Source organism: Microplitis demolitor, chromosome 1 (assembly GCF_026212275.2).
Source record: "Microplitis demolitor isolate Queensland-Clemson2020A chromosome 1, iyMicDemo2.1a, whole genome shotgun sequence".
Classification (NCBI taxonomy): Eukaryota; Metazoa; Arthropoda; class Insecta; order Hymenoptera; family Braconidae; genus Microplitis; species Microplitis demolitor.
The window spans coordinates 16,179,312-16,196,643 of NC_068545.1; the positions used below are offsets into that span (position 1 = coordinate 16,179,312).

Consider the following 17,332-nt stretch of genomic DNA (forward strand, 5'->3'; position numbering starts at 1 on the left):
TCGACGATTTTCAAAAATTTCGGGAAGTTATTGTTTTCACCCCGATTTTCGAAAATCGAGTTTTCATCAGATGTCGACGTTTTGACGTCCTATGAAGCTATTCTGACTATTTTTAGAATGATGTCCGCGCGCGCGTGTGTGTGTGTGTGTGTGTGTGTGCGTGCGCGCGCGCGCGTGTGTGTGTGTGTGTGTGTGTGTGTGTGTGTGTGTGTGTGTGTGTGTGTGTGTGTGTGTGTGTGTGTGTGTGTGTGTGTGTGTGTGTGTGTGTGTGTGTGTGTGTGTGTGTGTGTGTGTGTGTGTGTAAACTCTTTGTAACTTTTGAACTAATAAATCGATTTGGACGGTTGCGGTGGCAATTGAAAGAACTTGTTGGCCATCAACTTTCCTGAAAATTTCAGATTATTTGATTGAATAGACTTGAAAATATTTGAGAATTACGAAAAAAAAAAAAATTTTTTTTTTAGTTTTTTATTGATTTCTCAAAAACAACTTATCCGATCGACTTCAAAATCTAATCAGCTCTAGAACTCAATAAAACGCGTCGATTGCCTTGTCAACTATCAAAATCAATTGATTACTTCGAAAGATATCGGCGTTGAAATGTTAAAAAAATAATATTTTATGTTATTTGTTCCGGATAAATCACAATATAACATACTAAAATGTACCTGATATCATACCAACTCATCTTTTTTATAGTTTCTTTTGATCATATAATGTCATCGAACTTGGTTTTTAGTTTAAATCATATTATCAACAAAAAAATCGATAAAACGTAGTTTTTAATATTTTTATCGGATATTTCATATTTTATTGTTTCTTACATGAGTCAAAACTTATTTAAATCTTGATTTTGATCCCTGACATTGATTTCTGCCTCAATACACTTATTTTACTGAACATAATCAGGAACTAAATTTTAAAAACCGCTTCATTGATGATTTTCGATTCTTAAATTTTCAAACTTCAGCATAACAGGTAACTTGTTAGAGCTTGAAAAGATCATAAAAAAACAATTGCATGTGATAGCATTTTCGAGCTCGAAGAGCTCGAAAATATATCTACACTAATGTTTTCGAGCTCTTTGAGGTCGAAAACAGCGGGAAGTTTTGGGGCCGGCCCGCAGGGTCAACCGACGCCCAGATTTTTGTTATGTAACTTATGTGTAAATAATTAAATTTTTCAAATAAAGTAAAAATTATATTATGACAATAAAATATTTTAAATTATTAAAAAATATGTTAATTAAATTATCTATTTTTAAGAAAATATAAAATACAGTTATCAAAATAACAATTTTTAATGATAGTCGTAAATTTTAATGTCTTTATTTTTGTTAATAAATGTTTTAATAGAAATTTTATATGAATTTAAATTTTCTTATTCCGATCCCTACCCGCGTATAATGTTAGAGTTACCTTTCGAGATCTACCTTACCTTCAGAGATATAAAAATTAAAAAAGTTGGTACCGCTGTATACTCTAGTATAAAGTTAATTTGGTATAATATACTGCTACCACTAAATCGCACGAGCATAAACCTCCACTTGCTACAACTTTCGATGCTACCAAGTATGTTGGCAACATACAATCGCTGACTCGAAATTATTGTAAACTTAAATAAGGCTAGACAAAAATTCAACTGGCATTATCAGCAAACTGCTCGCAATTTATTTGACTCATTTTAAAAAAAGTATAAAATACTAATGCATTAAATTATCGTTTTTTTAATAGATTAGTGACTATTTTTCATGATAGCAACAAATACACATGTAACATTTTATGTCCGACTTAATCACTGTATGCAAATACATAACATCAGTTCGATGTACAACTGTTCATAATTTGACATCTTTCTACATTACTAAGTCACCATCTCGTACTGTTACTATCAGCCATCTGTATTTAAAGGAAACAACATTAAATGCAACTGACTAAATACAAATCTGTCTCAAACATCCACTAGAAATAAATACAGTCATTATTAACATCATTTGACTCTTAACTATACCGGAAATAATATTCAATCGAAATACTTTTCGACTCGAAAGAACTGGTTGTTAGGACGAAAAGATGGCACCCCTATTAGGGTAGGGGTGCCATCGAATTGTCCTAAAAGCTAGTTATCTACAGTGCTACTGAACGTCAGTTGCTGTTTGTTCCCTATAGAGCTACGAAGCGGTTGATATTTATGGCGCATGTATTTGATTCCAATGATTGTTTGAGATAGAGGTTTTTTTAGTCTTTCAAATTTAGACACTGCCATATTTCAATGCATTTGACTTTAGAACCACTATAATTTCAGCACCAACGTATTAAATCTCTTATAGATTTAAGACCTATGATTTTTATCATCTCTTATACTATACACCTACATTATGATGAGTCTTGTATTATTCATGACCGTGTAACTTAGAAAGCTTATATAAAATCATCTCTCACTTATAAATACATAGATATTATAACGCAACATATTTAAGTGACTTATGTATTAAGTGTCAAGCTAATTATGTACTTGTCATAAGTAATATCAATGCAATTGGCAGCTAGTTCGATTTAACTCCACAGTAGCTTTAAGCCTTCAACTAAATGCTGCCAATATATTACGTCCCCGCAGTTTTTGTAGACCTTGTATGTTTGTGTCCGTAATGCTTAGCAGCTTTATAATTACGGTTACCATTAAATTATCAACAATGGTAGTTAAGTGCTGTGTCAATAAATGTCAGTAGTTACATATTCCCTATAACGTTAAATTTCTTTGATATTTATTTCAGATGTATTTAGAATTCAATGACTATTTGAGATAGAGGTTTTTTTAGTCTTTTAAATTTGGACACTGGCATATTTTACTGCATTTGACTTGAGAACCATTATAATTTCAGCACCAATGTATTAAATCTCTTATAGATTTAAGAACTATGATTTTTATCATCTCTTATACTATACACCTACATTATGATGAGTCTTGTATTATTCATGGCCGTGTAACTTAGAGAGCTTATAAAAAAATCATCTCTCACTTATAAATACATAGATATTTTAACGCAACATATTTATGTGATTTGCGTATTGAGTGTCAAGCTTATTGTGTACTTGTTATAAGTAATATCAATGTAACCGGCAGCTAATTTGATTTAACTACACAGTAAGTTTAAGCCTTCAACTAAATGCTGCCAATATATTACGTCCCCGCAGTTTTTGTAGACCTTGTATGTTTGTGTCCGTAATGCTTAGCAACTCTATATTTTCAGCCCAGGTATACTTTGTTGCTATTTTCAAAAATTTTACCGACTGCTACGATTGTCGGTTGTTGCCGATAGAGTAAATTTGGAATGGTAACTTGAAAATACATTTAACACTGTTTTTTAAAATTCATACGAGAATACGTCGGTCGGTGCTGCTCTCTTGTGAATATTTCACAGATCTTTTTGTTTCAAATATTTATTATAACCAAATGTTTCTCAAAATTCTGAGAGGTATATTTTCAATGGTTCAAATACAAAAAAATAATTTTTAGAACTTATTAATTAACAATAAGAAGGCCAGGACGTTCCAATGTAGGAGAAATCCGTCTGTTCAGTAAAAATGAAGTTTGAATTATATTCGTAGCTCAAGATTATTTTTAAAATTTTTGCGTAGAGGTGGGTGGTGTAGAGCGGCCCCCCTAAAATTTTGATCATAAAAAAATTTTTTTTTTTTTGTCTAATTACTATAAATCCGATATATTTCCGCATTTTTAGCTCAACCTATTACACCTAGGGCAAAATGGACCAGCCGAAGATTCTGAAAAAATAATTCTTTCAAATTTTTATCGTCAAGTTAAAAAAAATTTAATATGTTAATCCATTTTTCGGATGATTCTCTATAACTGGGGCAAATTTGGCCTCTAAAAATATTCGAAAATAATAATTTATATTTTAATTGATAAAATTTTTTAAATAATACGGAATAATCTGTAATTTAAAAAATCAAAAAACACGTTTCTATAGGGTTCAAAATAATTACAAATAAGAAATATAGAATTGTTCTTTTTTTTTTTTTGTTATTAAATAATAATTAATAATTAAGCTAATCGAGGGGGAACGATTTATCACAACTTAAATAATTTTTTTTGAGTTATATGAAACCAAACATAGTTGTTAAGAGAAAGAAATACATCCTTAATGATGAAAACAATTTAAAAAAAAAAAAAAAAAAAAAAACTTTTTATCATTTTTTGGAGGGGGCAGCTCTGTCCCACAAAAAAAAAAATTTTTTTCCAGAATTTCGGCAAAATGTCTATAAATTTGTTCGAAATAAGACAAAAGTGATCTGATAGTTAAAAACCACAAAAAGTAATAATTGGCTTAGGAGGGCCGCTCTGCCCCACCCTCCCCTATTCATATCTGGTGATCTCTTTTATAGTTTTGGATTTATTTTGGGAACGAAGTTCCTTATGGGGCGTTGCGGAGGGGTATCCTAACTGGCAAAAAACGTTCATAAGGCGAGAAAAAAAATCTGTCTATCGGTTGACCCTGCGGGCCAGCCCCAAAACTTCCCGGTGTTTTCGAGCTCCTTGAGCTCGAAATCATTATTGTAAACACATTTTTGAGCTCTTCGAGCTCGAAAATACTTTCGTATGCCATTGTTTTTGAAGAAAAAAACCGTTTTTTAGCATTTCTTTTTCCCGCGATATCTCGCGAACGAATTAACCGATTTTGATGGTTAAGGTGGCAATCGACGCATTTTATCAAATTCTAGAGCTGAGTAGATTTTCAAGTCGATCGTTACAGTAGTTTCTGAGAAATCACTAAAAAACTAAAATAAATTTTTTTTTTTTCGTAATTCGCCAATATTTTCGAGTCTACTTGATCAAATGATCTGAAATTTTTAGGAAAGTTGACGGCCAACAAACTCTTTCGATTGCCACCTTAACCATCTAATTCGGTTCATTACTTTAAAAGTTACAAAGAGTTTACACACACGCACACACACACACACACACACACACACACATACACACACACGCGCGCGCGCGCGCACACATACACGCACTCGGACATTATTCTGAAAATAGTCAGAATAGCTTCCTAGGACCTCAGTACTTCGACATCTGATGAAAACTCGATTTTCGAAAATCGAGGTAAAAATAATTACTTCCCGAATTTTTCGAAAATCGTCGTAAGATTTGTATGTATAGTCTATGTATGATGGCTATACAGTGTCTAATGTATAGTCTACGGTATGACTGTTAGTATAGTCGAGAAGATGAAAACCTACGGTAAATAGTCACAGGTCTCCTAAAAATATGGTTGATGGCTTAAACGATCCGAAATGGCTTCTAGAGAAAACATTGTTTGGATTTTTTCTGGACAAGAAAATTACAATTGTTAATAACAAAAAACCGTTAAGCAAATTAACCGTCCATCTTTTTGGCCAGAAAAAATTCTGGTGTCATCTAGACACTTCAAAGAATATGATTTTTTGGTAATGAAAGTTGTATCACCATTTTTCAAAAAGTTATTCAATTGTTAATTAACATTTTTTTTACGGGTTTGTGTTGTAATAAAAGGCGGTATAAAATTTTAAATAATTAATCTATAAATTTTTTGCTTCTTAAAGCCCTTTTTATAAACATACTCAACAAGATAACGTCATGAAAGTTTATAAATTACTTTTTTTTCATTCATTATTAATTTTTGAAGTAACGAAAAAATTAAAATTCTAAATAATGTATGTTAAATAATTTTTTTTCAAACTTTAAGCTATTACTGATTTCATATACTTGTTAGGCATTATATGATTACTTTTCAAATTTTTTCATGCCATTTGTTTATAAATTTTTTTATTAATTAAATATTTTAGAAAAATTTTTTTTCACCATATTGTTAGCGTAAGAAAATAATGATTTTTAAAAAATAATTTTTTCTTAAAAACAATATCTTATTGTTTATATTCGTTTCTTTCATATTTGGATTATTTTAATAAATAATTCAGAAATCGTTTTTTTTTTAAATCATAATTAGCATTTCTAAACACACTACTGGAAAAAATTAAAGGATAAAAAAAAATCTGAAATTTTTGGGCGATTTTCAACAGCCCATGTAGGAACTTACAAGCTCTGACAACGGGGCTAAGCACGGACCAGGACTGGGTAACCCAGCTCTGGCTCCCCAGTGTCGGCCCTAGCTAAGGCCCAGGACTGGGCAACCTAGCTCTGGCTTCCCAATGTCGGCCCTAGCTTAGGTCCAGTCGTGGGCAACCTAGCGCTGGCTTTCCATCCTTGGCCCGAGATTAAACCAGAACTAGTAAGCCCAGCTCTGGCTTCCTAGTGTCGGCCCTAGCTAAGGCCCAGTCGTGGGCAACCTAGCTCTGGCTTCCCAATGTCGGCCCTAGCTTAGGTCCAGTCGTGGGCAACCTAGCGCTGGCTTTCTATCCTTGGCCCGAAATTAAACCAGAACTAGTAAGCCCAGCTCTGGCTTCCTAGTGTCGGCCCTAGCTAAGGCCCAGTCGTGGGCAACCTAGCGCTGGCTTTCCGCTGTTGGCCCCAAACGAGACCCAGTCATGGGTAACCCTGCTTTAGCTCTTCAATATTGGCCCAAGCTTGAACCAGAACTAGTTCACCGAGCTCTGGGTTTCCACGGTAGACCCAAGCTAGGACCCAGCTATGAATAACTTCTACCCATACAGGAAGCCCCCGAGTTGAACGACGGGGCCATGCCTGGGACATTATTGGGAAGCCCGTCTTGGCAAACCTATACTGTCCCATGCCTGGGCCATAACTGGTTAATTAGTATTGGCCATTCCAATGATTACCCAGGCTTGGGCCAAGACTGAATACCCTAGCTTTGGCCAACCCTAGAGTCACCCTAACATGGGCCAAGATTGAATAACCTAGCCTCGGCCGTTGGATGGTTACCCTAACATCGGCCAACACTAGATAACCTAGCCTTGGCCAAGCCGAGAGTCACCCTAACTTGAGAATTATGGTGGTAGAGTAAGATAATTAAGCTGGGTTCTTGATAAATAATCAATTAAATTTAAAAAATTTTATTTTAAAAAATTATGTAATTATAATATAAATAATACGAAATTATTTTTTTCTTTCTTAATCGAAAATATAGATTAAATTGCTCTTTATATTTCATAAAACCGAGTATTTGTAGTAAAATGAACAAGTAGAACATATAAAAGTTTCAATTGAACGTTAGTAGGTTCGTCCAGTAGCCAGCGTTCAAACCCAGCAATCAGAAGGACGGCAATTCGCGCCCAGAGCCCAGCAGAATTTTCACCGAGTTTTTTTCACGTTATTTACTTCACTTAAATAGTTTAAACGTTAATGATCACAAACTCTAGTACTTTAATAATAATAAATTTTTTTTTGAATTGAATTTATGTGTTTTTTCGATGCATGGGCCAAGTCTGGCAACCAAGCATGGGCCAGGCCTGGCAACCAAGCATGGGTCAGGTCTGACAACCAAGGTTGGGCCAGGTCTGGCATGCAAGCATGGGTCAGGGCTGGCAACCAGGCTTGGCACCCAGTTATCATTCCAGACTTCTACCAAGGCTGGAACAAGGCTGGCTTACAAGCTTGGCCCAGAGTTCAACATAGTTGAACCAAGCCTGAGCCAAGCCTGGGCCCGTCGTACTTTCCTGTCTGGGTCGGGACAACAGATTTTTAGCGTCTCCCAAAAAAATTGTTACAATGCAGTGATTTTTTTTAAGCGAAAAAGTTTGTCTTTTCTTTTCAAAATTTTCATTTTTAATTTGTAATTAAACAGTGTCTTGCATCATTAATTCAAACTATTTTTGAAAAATTGAGCATAATCAGTACGATATGTTCGAAGATATTGCAAAAATCAAAATTTTCAAATATGTTTTTTTTCGGATAACTTGTAAAGTACTTCATGGATTCATTCCAAAATATATCCAGCTCTAAAATTTACAAGGTACGTCGAGTGCCACCTCAACCATCAAAATCGGTTAATTTATTTCAAAATAAACCGTTATCGAAAGAATTGCGAAAAATTGTTTCTAATTAAATTCAAATTGTTTAACTAATCAATTAAAGTTGTTTTTGAACGTTAATGATTAAGAAACTGGATTGAATGCCACCTTGAACGTCAAAATCGGTTCATTATTATAACCGGGCAGCGTTGGTATACGACATGAGAGTGCGGCTCTCTCGCTGTCTCTGTCTGAATTTGGTCTTTCTCTGTCTCTCATATTACAGCCTGATTGCTAAGTTTGGCTGGGTTAAGCGCTAGACCACAGGAGATGATTTCGCGCAGCAGGTGACCGTAAGTCGGTCATGTGCGCATAATTAGGTAGGGGTCATCGGAGGTTGGGACCTGAGACGTCTAGATCAGGATCGACATTCAAGTCCAAGCTATCGACTCGACATTCAAGTGCAGGCAATCGATTCAAGTGCAGGCGATCGATTCAAACGACACTCAAGTCAAAGTGCTGATACATACAGCCTCGTTACTCGTTGCTCGATTGTGAAAACTGTAAAAATTCTAAATTATTTTGCTCTCTCTATAAACTGGTTTATAAAACCAAATTTTGTTAAGTTGATTATCTAAGTGATTTGTGTGAGAGTATCCAGCACCAAGTCCAACATCAACAGCCAGGATCCGGAAGAGAAGGTCCAACATGCAGCGGCGTCCAATACCATCAGTACGTCGAACACAATAAAATCCAGATAAGATTTATGATAAAATTATTATATTTTTATATCTCTCTCTTCAACGTCAATCTAGTGTGAATAATTATTATTTATTTCCCATGTCCATTAAATCGTTACATGTAAATAAATTTATTTTGTTGTCACTAGACACTTATTTATTCATAGAAGAAATTTAATTTATATAAAGGGGAAATTTGTAAATATTTGGGGATTTGGTTAAACAAAATTAATTACATATAATAATTAAATTAAGTCTCAAAGAAATTACTTTTCATCACCAGTGTCTTAGAGAATAAGTTTAATTTCAGCCGCGTGTCCGGTCAAAACGAGTCGACCTACTCTCTGAGATCTATTTCCCGCATTTCAGAACCAGCGATATAATAATTATAATTTATATTTATAATTAATAATTAATTATTGAATCGGGAAATTTTGTAACTGTGGTTCGTGGCTACTGGACACGAAGTAGCCAAGGTCACCGTTATATTATTTCTAAAGATATTGATGACGATAAGTTAAAAAAATAACATTTTATACCATTTTTTTCGGATAAATAATAATAAAATGTACTAAAATATGTTCAAAATCATTCCAACTGTTAGTCTTATTGGTCTCTCTTGATCACCTCATAATTAAATGCAACTTCATCTTTAATTTAAATATAAATAAAAGAGCTGATTCCATTTTGAAATTGATCTATATATCAAGAGGTTGAAAGTTATATTTGTATAACTATTTTTTATACAAAATTTTATTTTAAAACATTCTCAAAATCTACCTGACCAATCGAATTTAAATTCATAGGGCTTCTGTTAAATGTAGAATCCTTTTATATTCCTTTGTATCATTTCAATAGGACGGTTTGCTTAAAAGTTTTAAGATATTGAAACACATACATACACGCGCAGAAATCCATCTGGAAATCATCAGGATAGCTTCTTAGGACTTAAAAACGTCAAAATTTGATAAAAACTCAATTTTCGAAAATCGGACTGAAATCATTAACTTCCCGAATTTTCATTGCGGGAAGTTAAAAATTGTCTTAGGATTTAAATATTATCCAACCATTGACAAAATTGGTTGTTTCTATTTAATACCGGTCTCTTTGCGTAACGTCTTCAGAACATAGAAAAAAAAATTATGGTTCTTCTATCCATGATATTATAGTAAAACATGTGTAGTAGCGAGTACTCGATATGTGCTAAAGGGCACTACATAAATAGTACTGATTTTACTATACGTGTGGTTCAGGTTATTCCAAGGTTATTCCTTTACTCCAATTTGTAGTAACCTAAACTACAGCTGCTGTTGTAGCAGCTATAATTTCTTGTCCGTGAAAGTTTACTTTTTATAAAAAAATTTATTATGTGTGTATTTCAGATATATAAGATGCTATGAACGTCGAGCTCACGGTTGTCCTGCTCGGGGAAAAATAACAAATGATGAACTTGATTTATCGATCGTTCATAACCATGTAAGAAATCCTCAGTTGCAGAAATATTGCATCTTTCAAGATGCATTGTTTATTGCGGCAACGGCACGCCCTTATAGATCCCTGAAAGTTATATTTGACCATTTGAGTGTGCAGTAAGTTTTTTCAGTAGCTACGATTTTTTTTTCGACACATACATGCACTTATATAAATATATATAAATATATATATATATATATATATATATATATATATATACACATATATTGTGTCATTTTAAGGCTATATTTTTTTTTTACTGCTATACCTGAAAATCTGGAAGTATAAAGAAAATAAAAAATTATGCCGCTGGTCTAAAGGGTTTAAGTCTAATAGTGGCTTAGCTCATCAAAAAATTCGATTTATCATTTAAATAACACGAGAAATTTTTTGTTTTTAACTTTGAGTATTTTTAACTCGTGAACAAATCAATAGATTGAATTGACTAATACACATTTTTATAAGAAATTGAACACTCGACAAAAAAGGTCCTATCATTTTTCGATCGATCCATCTGTTCTAAAGGTTATTAGAGCTCGAAGTCAAGTTATAGTAAATTTCGAGATCTTTTTACTTTTCCGGCAAAACTATCAGACTTATCATAAAATGTTGTAAGGTCTTTTTTGTTGACGATTTTATTTTCTAAAAATTATTATCAGTACAGTTTTTTCAAATTCCGCATTGTTTTCTAGTTATTTTAATTTCAATATCAAGCTCTTGTAATCGATCAGAACACTACTTTTTTAAGAGCTTGATATTAAAATTAAAATAACTAGAAAACAATGTGGAATTTGAAAAAATTTAACTGATAATAATTTGTAGGAAATAAAATTTTGTACAAAAAAAATCCTAGAATATTTTGTGATAATTCTGATAGATTTGCCGAAAAAGTAAAAAGATCTCGTAAAAATACTCTAAGTTAAAAGAAAAATTTCCCGTATTATTTAAATGATAAATCGAATTTTTTGATGAGCTAAGCCGCTATTGGACTTCAAACCTTTAGCCCAGCGGCATAATTTTTAATTTTCTTTATACTACCAGATTTTCTGATATACTAGTAAAAAAAAAATTTAGCCTTAAAATGACACACCCTAATATTTATATTTATATATATATATATATATATATGTTTGTATGCATGTATGTATATCTACAATTATAATTCCCATGCTGTATCATCAAGTTTAACTATTTTGTTTTTTTTTCGAGTATGGTCTTCTATTATTAAAAATTTGATTTATTTTTTTATCTTTTCATTAAACTTATTCTTTATTCTGTCTACCAAATGCGAATTTTCTCATTATCTACTTGAATTCACGTTAATATCGGATGAATAAACATATATTCTTATATATAGAAATCATGAAGCAGCGTCACAATTCACATGGCGGAAAATGCAGCCGCTTATGGAAAGTTGGCGCCGCAGTGACCGACCACCTCGTCCACCGATTCCAAGCAATCTACAACAGTTTGCCGATTTTTTAAACATGCCACAGTGGGCCTATAATTAACTTTACTATGAATAATTTTTAGTTTTAAATAATTCACCAGAAATAATAAATATAATCATAAATTTTAACGATTTGAGAAAAATCTCTGCTCCAATTTTTTAAATGTACATCAATAATAAATTATGAAGCAGAAAAATTAATTATTTAATTAATAAAATTTTACTGAAGTAATCATTACAGAAAAAAAAATTAATCAGTTGATAATAAAATAATTGCACATTAAATTTTTGTCAATAAACAATTAAATTATTGCACTTCAGTTTAATGGTACGGTGTTACAAATTTTTTTTAATTAGTTGGATTTATTTTTTAATTAATGAACACGGGGTAATCGATATTCACAATCGATATAATTGCGGTCTTAGTTTTTACTTTTCATCATTTTTTTTCTATTTTTTTTATAGTAAAAAAAAAAAAGTAATAAATTAAAAAAAAAAAAAACAAGTATTTTTTCCTCCTTCAATTAACAATTAATTTATAAAAATAATTAATATTTATAATAATAATTATTCGACAATATTTTATTTACTTATAAATGTTTTACATACTTGCGAGACTTTTTAGTTTATTTTTATCAAATTCAAAATTTAATTAATTTATCAACTAATTAATTAATCAATTAATTATTTTAACGTTGCACACTAATAGATTTTACGAATTTAAATAAGCAATAAATAATGCATACTTTTGCAACTAATTGAAAAAAAAATAATTCAGTAAATTATTTACACAGACCACCCGTTTATTTAATAATTTTTGTATTTTCTCTCGTATTGAATTTATTACAGTTTTTATTATTATTTTAATCATATTATTTATTTACGAATTAATTTATCAAATTTACACAAATATGGACACTGTTAAAAATAAAAAAAAAGTACGGAACGTATCGGAAATGAAGTCGTAAAATCAAAGTGTATTTTTTTATATTTGTAAATATTTTTACCTATCAAAAAAAGTAATAATAATCAACGAAATAATTAAAATTTATCATCATTACAAACTAATAATAATTTTATTTAAAAATTATTTAATTTTTTTTTTTCACCGCCTTCGCATGCGTGACACATTAAAATGAAAAAAAAAAAATGAATATGTTATATATACTGAATATAATAAATTAAATTGTCTTATTATAAAAATAACACAATTACGTATTCAAATTAAATGGCTTACGTGACTTTAATTAACTCATTGTCATTACTCACTACATTTATTTAAAATTTTATTGAGTTGTAATAATTTCCATATGCTAATTATAATTTAAATCATGAGTAATCCAAATATTTTATTTATTTAAACTTTTTGTTACAACCACGCAGAGTTATCACTGTTTAAGTTTGAGATAAAATAGAAGATAAATAATTAGAGTGCGTTATTTAATTCGTATTAAATTTCATAATGATGATTAATAATAAAAGAGTAATCGCGCTTCATTAAAGAGGTACAGCTGTGTTAATTGATCTTTATAGTACTATTTAATAGTTATAATTATAATAATAATAATAATAATAATAATAATAATTAAGTATCTTATTACTTTTTTTTACCATCTTTTAAATGAATGAGAATGTAGCAGACATCAGACAAATCCAAAATTATAAACAAATAGAGCAAATAACAAAGAAAAAAATATTTATAAAAAAGGCATTTATAAATTTTTAAATTTTTTAAGTGTGCATTTTTTTATAATTTCATTTTATCTGTTATTTACTCCACTTATGATCAATTTAAAATTTGTCTGATGTCCGCTAGAGAACTTATGTTAATACACTCATTCTTTTAAAGTCTTTACACAATTCTTATTTATTATATTCCGAAAAAAATGATCTTATTGTAATCAATATAGTAATTATGATTGTTCCGTATTTCATTTTTTTTTTTAATTAACATGCAGTCTTATCACAATCAGACCATATTTAATAATGTATTTTAATTATATTTTAATTATTTTTTTTTTAAATACCGTGACGAGTCGAGACACGAGGTGGTTCGACGGACAATGAGGTAATAAATATTCAGCCTCAACATCGAAATCGAGGACAAGAAGCTTTGTTTCTTCAGTACTATTCCGTACGACTTCCAACAGCGTAAACAAGCTTTGTATCACTCACACGAATTCTCCATACGACTCCTCCACTTTCACCACTTTCTGAAGCCACGAGATTCCTTATAAAATCACCAGTCTTAACATCCCACAATTTCACAGTACCATCGTCCGAAGACGTTATAATAAAATGACTATTAAACTGAAGGCAAGTAACGGCCGATCTTTCTGTACGTCTGGATCAGTATTTGTCTCTAATTCATCCTCATCTACTGGTACCTCATCTTTACAATCCGCATCATAAAACAATTCATTATCGCTGATTTCATTCTTTTCTCGGCTCTCATCGTCCCAGCCTCCTCAACCTCATAAAATTCTTCCGAATCAGCTTTTGATAATAGACAGCTTGGAATTTTAACATTACTAGCACCACGAATACCTTCATCAGGACTTGAACTACTCCCACTTGGTTTGTCGCCTTCAATAACTTTTGACGATGACAATGACGTGGACGGTGACGAAGACGGTTGACAATAAGGATGAGGGTTCTGACATCACTGTATAATAGGACCCGTGGTCTTGCTTTAGATTTTTGGCAGCTACGGTACTTTAATTGACACAGTGATTAGTATTTTTATATATGTACATACATTTATATATATATTTCACGTATAAGACTTGACTTTAAATAATTTTGTTTTCCCCGTTTATTTAAGCAGTCACTGGTTGAGTTTCAAATATCACGGGGGTGCCGTGAAATTTTTCGAGATAAATTTAAGTATAATGAATATTAAAAAAATATGTAAAAAATTAAATATCACTTGAGCAAGAGTGAAAATAAATGGGTATTAATTATTTACAATAAGTATTTGTTGAAAATAATAGAAAATTATTTTGTTGTAACTTACTTTGCTTAAGCGATTTACACAAGTAATAAACAATTTGTAATTATTAAAAATAAATAAATTATTAAAAATATCAAGGAATTTTAATAACAAAAATTAAACTTAATACATATTTAAAATTAGATTATTAAAATTCTTCTTTACAATTAAGTTTTCTAATAATTTACTTCAATGAATTCCAATTACTTTCGTAAAATGTGAGAATCTGACTATTACTTGATCGTATTAAAAATTTTGAACAATTCCATTCTCTCATTATTAAGGATTTTAGTTATTTCTGGTTTACTTGATAATTTTTTTAATTGAAATTTGCCGCCAATTGCTAATTCTGTGTCATGTGACAGCTGTCAGATGTTTACTTTTTAAATGACATAATAAAATAGTTAATGAGCGTGAATGTGACGGACATCAGACAATTTCTAAGCTGTAGAAAAATGAAAAAATTAATTCGAATAATGAAATTTAAAGAAATACGCGCGCTTATTTTTCAATGACCTGATTACGCATATTTTTTTTTGTTTTTGTTTTTTTTTTTATTTACATTTTATTATTTATTTCAAATTTTTCATTTTCCTCATTGTCAGTTACATTTACACTCATAACAGTTATTGTATTTTATCTTGTAGTAATTATGTTAATATTAAAGTAAAACGTATTTTTAAACATAGTACTTAAGTGTCATATATTTTATATATAAAAACATATCTCCAATAAGTATATAACATTTTCATAACCTCAATCTAGATGTAACATTTAACGTCACACATATAAACTATAAATAAATAGAGTAAATAATTAATAAAATATAATTCATAAAAAATGCACGTATTAATTTTTTCATATTCGTCCTTTTTTTAAATTTGATTTTACCAATTATTGACTCTAATATTCTATTTATTAATAATTTTAAATTTATCTGATATCTGCTACATTCACACTTATCTTGTAATTTACAATAAAATAGATTTGATTTATTGCAATAATAGAAGTGACAAAAACTGGGTTAATAATTAAGAAAAATGGTCGGCACATGTTTTTCAATGTGTTCAGGAAAAGAATGACGTCTGTAAGTTTAAAAAAAAATAATCACAATAATACAATTTCCCTAATCAAAAACTGCGATTGAAAAATTCTAATTGGGTTTTAATTGGAACTTTCCGATTGGCTCAATCGGTTTGAATCGAGTTTAAGCGAAAAATAATAAATTTATTTTCCGATTTAATCTGATGAAAAAATTTCAATCGGATTTAATGAACGTTGTGATAAAATTATTTAATAATATTTTCAGAAGAGAACGAGAAGGTTTATTACGCATTTCAGAGATCGATGGGAAACCTAAAAATCAAAGGCACAAAAAAGCTGATTTCACTAAAATAATGAAATGTTTTCAAAGATCCAGTGTAGGTAAGTCATTTGCGGATGATCCTAGTGAGTTGAGACCAGATCCAGTACTTATGCTCACTGTCAGATATTTATTTAACAAGTACATTTATTAACTAAAATAATTTATCTGTCAAAAAATAACCCATATTAATTAAATATGATATGTTTTTCCAGAGTTTCACTCCAAAAAGGCATACGCTGGAGCTTAATTTATGAATTAACATTCAACAGGATCCGGGCAATAAAACAAGACATGATCATATAGAGATTAGATTCAACCAAAAGCATTAAAATTTTAGAACCAGTTTTTAAATTTCATATTTATGCTGCTGAAAGGTAAAAAAAAAAATTTAATCATCATTTATTTATTGAACTTATCTATTACAACAAATATTCTGTTTTAAGAATACGGAAGAGACCTTTAAGGAATTTTGTTCACAAATTGAATGATCAGCATTTACTGGAATTAAACGATTAGTCGTCCTGTACGACGATATCAATTATGCCAGCGCTGACGTTCACGAGGAAAAGAAACCAACGAATTAATTGGAAAAAAAAAAAAACAATTTACCAACAACCATTGAAACTGTATACCTCTTGCTTTATGAATTTGTAATAAATTTATACCATAATTTAAAATGTTACATAAGTATTTTTAGCAATAATATTACCATTCAAGTAATTGAATCAAAATAAAAAAGAAGAGAACCGAATTTAAAAAATATATATATATAATGAAAACAAAAAATGTAAAACAGGTCTAATAAAAGTTATTGTTGATGATAAATCTTTGAGTTAATTAATAAAATACTGTGTACTAAAATTAAAAACTTACATTTAACATGTATCTTATTATAACAATATAACAATATAAAATATCAATAATTGTAATTAATGAACTGGAACAAAATATCCAATTTAAGGACATTAATATGTAAATATATACATATGAGCCAATTTTTTAAAGAATAATAATAATGAGCTACGGATAATTATAATAAAATTTTGGAAATATTAGTTTTTAAACTTGAAAAAATAAGACTTTTACTTTTACTTGAAATTTAGGTTTGAAAATGTCAAAGAATTTAAATTAAAAAATTAAACTTAAATCATATTTAAAATCCTTCTTTGCAATTAAGTTTTTCAATAATTTATTTCAAAGAATTGAAATTATTTGTTTTAAACGTGAGAATCTGACTATAACTTGCTCGTATTCTAAATTTTAACCACTCCCTTTCTTTCTGCAGTAAACTGTTTTGAAATTACCATTAAATTACCTACTTTGCCAACCGAAATGATAAAATTACAACAGTCAATACTGTATTTATAAATAGCAACAAAGTATACC

At 30.2% G+C, this 17,332-nt stretch overlaps 1 protein-coding gene and 1 long non-coding RNA gene across 5 annotated transcripts; both read left to right on the top strand.

Moving 5' to 3' along the window:
- The first annotated feature begins 8,380 nt into the window (after positions 1 to 8,380).
- LOC128667651 (uncharacterized) lies at positions 8,381 to 12,002 on the top strand. Of its 2 annotated transcripts, none has more exons than XR_008403595.1 (3): positions 8,381 to 8,657; positions 10,048 to 10,254; positions 11,496 to 12,002. XR_008403595.1 is itself a non-coding variant. In XM_053738661.1 (3 exons), exons 1-3 carry the CDS (start codon positions 9,841 to 9,843, stop codon positions 11,647 to 11,649), a joined length of 450 nt encoding a protein of 149 aa, XP_053594636.1. In that variant the 5' UTR covers positions 9,358 to 9,840; the 3' UTR covers positions 11,650 to 12,002. The 2 variants fall into 2 exon arrangements, 1 of the variants encoding a protein (XP_053594636.1); XM_053738661.1 differs by lacking the exon at positions 8,381 to 8,657 and adding an exon at positions 9,358 to 9,929.
- A 2,872-nt stretch (positions 12,003 to 14,874) lies between these two features.
- Positions 14,875 to 16,748, top strand: LOC128667468 (uncharacterized). Of its 3 annotated transcripts, none has more exons than XR_008403433.1 (5): positions 14,875 to 15,246; positions 15,566 to 15,667; positions 15,890 to 16,005; positions 16,159 to 16,320; positions 16,390 to 16,748. It is a non-coding gene; the product is annotated as an uncharacterized LOC128667468 (long non-coding RNA). The 3 variants fall into 3 exon arrangements; XR_008403431.1 differs by having other exon boundaries at positions 14,878 to 15,315; XR_008403432.1 differs by having other exon boundaries at positions 14,882 to 15,315; positions 15,588 to 15,667.
- The last annotated feature ends 584 nt before the right edge of the window (positions 16,749 to 17,332 follow it).